The sequence below is a fragment of the Saccostrea cucullata genome, unplaced genomic scaffold (genome assembly GCF_032062105.1).
Source record: "Saccostrea cucullata isolate Sc308-1 unplaced genomic scaffold, CSIRO_AGI_Scuc_v1 ctg2822, whole genome shotgun sequence".
NCBI classification, from domain to species: domain Eukaryota; kingdom Metazoa; phylum Mollusca; class Bivalvia; order Ostreida; family Ostreidae; genus Saccostrea; species Saccostrea cuccullata.
In genome coordinates this window covers 53,573-61,796 of record NW_026934858.1, presented here as the reverse complement: position 1 = coordinate 61,796, position 8,224 = coordinate 53,573, and the positions used below count along the sequence as shown (strand labels likewise).

At 33.4% G+C, this 8,224-nt stretch overlaps 1 protein-coding gene across 1 annotated transcript; it reads left to right on the top strand.

The window, feature by feature from the left end:
• Window positions 1–3,958: 3,958 nt before the first annotated feature.
• LOC134241459 (sodium-dependent glucose transporter 1A-like) lies at window positions 3,959–6,893 on the top strand. Its single transcript, XM_062723498.1, has 4 exons — window positions 3,959–3,986; window positions 4,301–4,578; window positions 4,941–5,226; window positions 5,570–6,893. Exons 1-4 carry the CDS (start codon window positions 3,959–3,961, stop codon window positions 6,886–6,888), a joined length of 1,911 nt encoding a protein of 636 aa, XP_062579482.1. The 3' UTR covers window positions 6,889–6,893.
• Window positions 6,894–8,224: the final 1,331 nt, after the last annotated feature.

Genomic DNA, 8,224 nt, shown 5'->3' with positions numbered 1-8,224 from the left:
CCCTCTGTTTAGTTGTCTGTTTGTTCGCAAAATTTTCTACCTTGCTTATATTTTTAAATTAGAGATTGGAACTAAAACTTTTATATTGCACAAATTTATTTCTTTTGATAATAACTCTCTTTGACTATTAATGTATTTAAAGGTACTTGGACACATTAAGTGAAGCCAATATTTTCTCTATAATATTACGACTTATATATTTTAATAGCATTTCACACAAAAATTAATTAAAAATCTTATTTCATTTAAGAGTTATTAAAACTTCAAATTTTTTGGTTTGATTGACACATCCTTGCACTTTTCACAAATTTTAACCTTATTCTTAATCCTTAGGAAAAGTGGCAATCTTGTTGTGTATTAATGAGAAATATTAAAACTTTTATCCAGAAAAATAATTTTATTCAGAGTAGAAATATTAGAAAGCAAAACTCCTTCACAAGTATCGTCATTCCGAACTAAGAGTTGCGTACAGAGTTTAGCAAATCGAGCACACTCGTGTTATTTAAACAGTTTTTGTAAACAGGGCAAGTGTTCTGTTATTGTTTATGTTTACAATTCACCGGGTGCGTTCAATTGTCACAGTCTGCTTACCACAACTGCACGAACACAATATATTGTGTGTCTGTTTTGCTTTCGAACATGTCTACTCTGAATTTTCTGGATTATAGTATTAATATTTTTCATTTATACAAAACGAGATTGCCACTTTTCCTAAGGATTAAGAATAAAATTAATTTGTGAAAGTGCAAGGATGTGTCAATCAAACCCGCCAAAAAATTTTAAATTTTAATATCTTTTATATGAAATAGAATTTTTAATTAATTTTTGTGTGAAATGCTATTAAAATATACAAGTCGTAATATTATAGAGAAAATAATAACTTCAAATCTGTGTCCAAGTACCTTTCAACTCTTGAAGGCTAACCCACTTTTGCAACATTTTACCAAATTTCAATTTTGTCCATAGCTTTTGAGGGTTGGTTCTAAAGGATACCTTTCATTTTATATCTAGTTCTCGTGATAAGCTTTTTCCATGAGGTACAAATATTTTTCATCCCTTGACCTTGACTTTGGAATTCGACGCACTTTTGAAAAACTTTACCGTTCAACGTTGATTTTAAAGATATGACCACTTTTTAAAAAAAGGCTTTAACCTTGAACATTTTTTTTAACTTGCTGATGCTAGAGAAGTCAGATTGAAATACATGGGTATATAGGCCTATTTATTTTGATAAAAACATTTCTATGGGTGCTAATAATTTTTTATGCGCCGGGATCGATAGATCCGAGGCGTATATTATTTTTGTCCTGTCTGTTTGTCTGTCTGTTGTCAACTTTAACCATGAGAGATAGAGACTTCATATTAGGTATGCAAACTCCACTAGAAAAGATCAAATGCCATCAAGGTCAATGTCCCTATGACCTTGACTGTGACCTATATGCTAAAATAGCTTTTTCGAACTTTTGCCATAACTATTGAACCATGAAAGATAAAGACTTCATAATTGGTATGCTTACTCCACTAATTAAGCTCTTTCAATTGACACCAAGGTCATTGACCTAGTGACCTTGACTGTGACCTATAAGCTAAAAATAGCTTTTTCGAAATTTGGCCATAACTTTTGAACCATGAGTGACAGAGACCTCATATTTAGTATGCATGCAACATTAATTAAGCTCTTTCAAATGACACCAAGGCCAATGACCTTCTGACCCTGACTGTGACCTATATGCTAAAAATATTTTTTGGAACTTTGTTGCCACCGGGCGCATAGTGTTTCAAAAACACATCTCGTTACTCTTTCACTTTGGTCTTTGAGTTTGACCTACTTTTGAAATCGACCATAATTTGGAACTCTAGGGCTCAAATGTGTATTTCCTATGACAAGACCTTTTCTTAAGTACCAACAACCTTGACCCTTTGACTTTTGACCTTGTTTGAATAAAATTTCACCTAAGTCATACCTCTACTTGCAATTTAGAAACTATGGCTGACAATCTTTGCAATGAACTGTCATACGGGGGCGTCGATGTTTCACAAATACATGTTGATGACATTTAGAATATAGAACTGAAATATTCTGGAGTGTTTGTGTATCTGCTAGAAAGCCTACATGTATTCAGGACTAATCAAAATATTTTTTGAATTCCATATAATTGTCAATTTGTCATTACAAATTTAATTCGATTTAACAATTCACGTAATTTTTTAACGAATTATTCTGATATGAAAAAAAAAATTAATTAATTATTACAATTTATCAAAATTAGTTTTAAGTCTTTGAAAAAAAAGTCTTTCTAGGCCTATATTATTTCTTAATGGCGAATTATTTCTTGATTCAGTTGTACCGAACGAACTTCATATGTCAACTAGTCATTCCAAGAGATAATCATATAACAATAATATAAGATCTTTGTCAGTTATGATGTACACAGCATGGAATCTAACTTAGAGAAAGGGCTGGGATCATAATGTTACATGTAGGATCACTTTCAAGGAAAAATACGATATAACACGACCCGGGGAGTGCTGCTTCTAAATTACTTAACTGATATTATGCTACCCTCATCTAATTCATCTCATATTTTTTTAACAATTAAAATATTTAATCTCTAAAAAAGATTCCAAGACAAGGAATAAGGTGCTTCCATATCCTTACTATTTTTTTTTTTTACATGTTTTATTTTCAAATAATAATGATATACAGGTAATGAAATAAATGGAAATTTCCGTCGCACATTTTTTAATTATACATGTATATAATAATGGTTACACGCGTAACCTGGATCTTCGAAGAAATTATAAGTATCTAGTTTGTTTATTACCTTTTTAAAAATCTTTTAATGAAATTAATTTTAATATCGAAGCAGAAAATTTATTAATTGAGAAAAATGCAATGATTAGTCATGAAAGTAACAGAAATAATTCATCAAGTAATTGGTTTTTAGAAGGACAAAGAAAGTACGAAAGTGAGATAAAGGATTGCACAAATCGGTTGATTGATTTTGCGTTCGATCACACATGCACAAATCATCAAACTTTCTGGAAAGTGTTGGCATAAAAAAGACTCGGCGAAATAAACCGAAACTACATGGATACTTGTTCGAGGTTGTAATATTATAAGGTAAGAAAATATAATTTCTTTTGAGTCAATTTATTTCACCTCATTTACTGTTCGTCATATTCAGATTACTTGTGTTTAGAAATTGCATGGAAAGTGGAATTTTTTCATGAAATCAAAAAGGAAATACAAAATTAACAAAACAAAAAATGATTCAGCAATGCATTTATTGATGTAGTTTACAATTATATACGCCATAACTGATATTTCTATCTAGCATACATGTAAGTCATTAAAGGATTTAAATCTAAATTTCAAAATATCAAATTATGAAATAAATTTGAAATAGTTTTATTGCATCTTTAAAAAAACATCAAGTTTCTTTTTACTGAAAATTAGTTCAACTTCATAAGTTTAACAAATCGGTGAAACTACACCTTACGTTGATGTAAATAGGTGGATGTTCATGAAAGTTTTTGAGAGCGAAATAACAAAGTGCTGAAGGACCACCAACTTGTCTGGCCCTTGGGGCACGTGTTCACATCCAGTCATTGAACTGCAATCGACGTTAATCAATGTAAATAATACATCAAGGGCACGTCCCAACATAAATAATGTGATAAATTAGAAAAACTTAAAATAGAGACATTAATAATTGTCAAACTTATATTATTGTTATGCAATCTATTTTAATTATGTAGAGCTAGTTTGAAAAATTCTCGACAATATACGTTTAGAGCTATATTAGATTTTCATTTCTTTACACAAGCCACTTTGCAATGTACTGTTCTTCATGTGTCGAAAAGTGATGATATACAAAATATGTGCTTTATAATTATTTTTGCCAATTACTAAATGGATAATTGATTATATAATTGAGGATTTAACCAATTCATAATGATTCAGTTTGATAGTGTGATTCCAGGTTTGTAATTTCGCTTTTTATATAACTTTTTTTTAAATTTATCAGTTAAAAATTAAAGATCAGTGCTAGTTCTTTTAAGATAAAGAATGTTAACTTATAAATAACAAAAGTTAGTGAATTATCTAAATAAGTTTAATTACTAGAATAATCATCTTAGATAAAATGATCATTTTGGTTTATGCTCTAAGAATAACAAAAAAAAAATCATAAGAACATTGTACATATGTATAATGATAATAATTTATTGCAACATTTCTCGTATTCTAAGATACTAAATTCAAATATTAGATTAAGATCCTCTGTTTCTTTTCTAGGGCTGCAGCATTTATATGCTCCCAAAATGGAAGAAGACAATGACCTAGCTACCGTAGATAGGTTCCGCTTGACCTACGATGGCCCTGACCTTGAAATCATCGAGCGAATCCGGCGGATGTATGAAAGAGTCCCGTTCGGAAAAGGCAAAAATGATGAAGAAGATGTACGAAAAAAGAAGAAAAGGAGACCAAAGTTTTTAACCAGGCTAAAAAATGACTTGGATTTTAGAAGAAAATTCATCTTAACTATCGGATTGCTTTGGTCTTTTATGATTCTGGTAAGCAGTGACCGGTTTTCCTTTCTTTTAAATTTACAAGTTACACTGAAAAACACTTTTACATTACTTTAATTAAAACAAACGTTTAAAACAAGTTTTATATATAATTTATTTAGTATACTCAAGTATAGTTAGTAAATTGAAAGACCACTGCTATGCATACAAAAAGAATTAGAACATAGGGAGAGAGCGCAAATAAGCTATATTCCTCGGTGAAAATAATCAAAGATTGCAAATCTGAAAACTTAAACCAGAAAAACTTGATTAAAACAATGAATTTGCCATGGTATCTGTATTTGACAGTCTTTATGTTACAAACATAATATTCTATTTCTTTCACTTAATTCTGCTTTTTCCAACAGGGATGGATCATTGGACAATTCGGTCCCTCCTTCCTTGACCTACAAATCATTACCTCCACCACCATAAAGAAAGGATCCGCATTTATGACTGCTAATTCTGTGGGGTACCTCACGGGGTCCCTACTCTGTGGGGTTCTATTTGACAGCTATAATAAACTCCTTCTGCTGTTCATCGCTGTCCTTGGTAACGCCATAACGGCAGCCATTATTCCATGGTGCTTTGTGTATGAAATCATGGTCATCATGCATGTCGCCAAAGGAACTTTCTGTGGAGCTCTGGACGCCAGTAAGTTTTTTATAAGAGCATCAGTGATTTCAAAATTTTTCCACTAAGGCTTGTTTCAGCTCTGTAATTGTTAATTTATCTTACATGTGAGCTTCAAGTCCTTGACTTGCCCGGAGTCGACTCATGACCTAACATAATCAATTCATGGAACTTTTGCTCCTGTAGTCCGACATTTAACCTCTATAGTTGATTAAAACCTTTATTTATAAATGCGAATAGAGACCCGTTTGTAATAAAACCTTGTTATCAAATTCAAATTACATGTATCAATTCCACATGTAACTGTAGTGATTCATTACATAGATCTTAATGTGGTTCATAACCTTAAATTTTATTTTTACAGTTTGTAATGCCGAAATAGTCTACACGTGGGGCGAAGAGGGAAGAGTCTACATGCAGGCTTTGCATTTTTGTTTTGCGTTAGGGGGAATTGTATCACCAATGGCAACCGCTCCTTTCTTGGCTCCGAAACATAAAACTTTCTTCCTCAGTAAAACTCCCGTGGATTATTACATACCGGAAGCAGATTTTGACACTGTGACAGTTGCCTTAAATGAAACAAAATCTGCTACAGGAGTGAATTTTACTGTAAATACCGTCACAAATGTCTCATTTACCAAAAATATCACGTATATTACTAAACTGGTTCCCCACCCTCCTCCAAAGTCTAGAATTTACATTGCCTATCTACTCTCGGCTTTGTTGGCCTCCACGGCAGCCATCTTCTTTTTCGTTTTATACAGAAAATCCATAAAGCAGACGAAGAAGAAAATTAAAAAACGGACAAAAACCGAAGAAAGTCAGCCCAAAGTGCTTCCTTTAAAATCCAAAATAATTGCCATAGCAAACATGATGTGTATAATGGGGTGCTATAGCGCCATAGAGGATACGTTTGCTGGTTTCCTTGCAACGTTTTGTGTCAAACAAATGGATTGGTCTAAATCTGCTGGTTCTTTTGCAACATCGTTTTACTGGGCCGCATTCGGCGGGGGTCGTTTCTGTGGAATATTTCTGGTACGGTTTCTAACTCCGGTACGAATGATATGCATGTACAGCGGCCTACTGATTGTAGCATTCACCGGATTATTCCTAACTTCCAACGAAGGTTATGACGCAGGAGTTTGGATTTGTGCAACGTTAGCGGGATTTGCGCTGTCTATCATTTTCCCCACCATGTTTATTTGGACAGAGGAGGAACTTCTTACTATAACTGGAAAGGTTGCGTCACTGTTTCTGATTGCGTCATCATCAGGCACCATGGTTAACCCCATTGTACTTGGGACTCTCATGGACAAACTCACACCTATGTGGTTCTGTTATTTACTGTTCACAGAGAGTGTTCTTTTATTGGTTTTCTACCTTATAGCTCAACACGTCGCTTCCGTCATACATACTCCAAATACCGAAAAAGCGAGCAAATTTGATGACGTGCGCCCCGTATTTTATGATGATTTTGATCCACGAAGCTTTTTAACGGACAAGTCAAAAGAGCAGAAATCCAAAGTGAATCCGGATCTGACCCTCAGTATAATTCCATTGAATGACGAGGATCCAAAAATTACAGAAATGGACGTAAAGGAGAACTCACTGCCATTCAGCGGAAGTGACGAAGAATCAGAGACGGAGTCTTTGTTGACAACCGAAGACCGAGTCCAGAGTTAATCAGGATTGGCAAAAATATATTTTTTTTATCTCTGTTTTAATTTGCCTGCTGAAGAGCTCTGTGGATAACTGTGTCATTTTAAATCAATTTATAAATGTTAAAAATTATAATTTATAAATTTGATAAAAATTGTGTTTTTTTAAGTGAGCACAGTCGACTCTGCTGAATTTAATGTGTTTAATGAATTTACTTGCATCAAATTTTTTTCTACAATAGAATTCTAGGTAACTAACAAAAACAATAGAGAACTGAAAAAGGAAATGGATCAGCTGAACGATCTTGCTACTTTTGACACAGTGAAAGCTAACTATAATGAGCAATACAGCAGAAAAAACAATATTAAAATTTACGGTGTTCAGGAAACAGAAGATGAGGATATTATGGAGGTCGTGAAATCTGTATTGAAGGAGAAAGGGGATGTAGAGGTTAACGAATGTGACATTGTGGCATGTCACAGGATACCTGGATCCAAGGGTAAAGCACCAAAACCCATTCTCATGAAAATGACAAATAACGACAAAAAGGCCCATATAATGCGAAAGCGGTCAAAAGTGAAGGCGGCCCCCGGTAACATTCGACTAGGCGATGACGTTACCAAGGAGAACGGCGAGTTGATCGCGCGCCTGTTGGACTGTGAGGGTGTTTCATCGGCATGGTACTTCAATGGATCGGTTTACGCAGAGGTGAAGAAAAAACGAGTAAAGTTTGACATTCTTGATGACATTGCACACAAGGTAAATAAGTTCCGGGACTAAAATATCCGTCCGTACCTCAACTGATTTTAATACTGTAAAATGTATTTCCGGTGTCATATGTGTTGATTTTTGACATTCCAAACAGTGACTCACTATATCACGGTAGTCAACTTGTATTTTCGTGGAACTTTTTTTTACTGTTGAAAATCATTATCTGATTTATTTTACTGTTGTTCTCTTCTTTGCTCTATCTTCTTTTCTTTTCTGTATCTCTACATATTTAAATCATGAGTTCATCTCCATCGTTCCGTTGGGTATCTAACCGTTTTTGCACAATTATTATACCAAATGGTTAAAATTATATCCGTAAATTGCCAAGGTTTAGGCGATATTGCAAAACGCAAGGATGTTTTTAATTATTTAAGATCGTTGAAATATAATATTTATTGCTTGCAAGATACACACTTTTCCTGTGATATAGAAAATGAAGTAAGAAATTTGTGGGGATACCAGTGCTTTTTTAGTTCATATACTACAAACTCCAGAGGAGTCGCAATTCTTATTAATAATAACTTTGATTTTAAACCTATTGCAGAAAAGGGTGATGTTGATGGAAACTATTTTTTACTTAAAACATGTA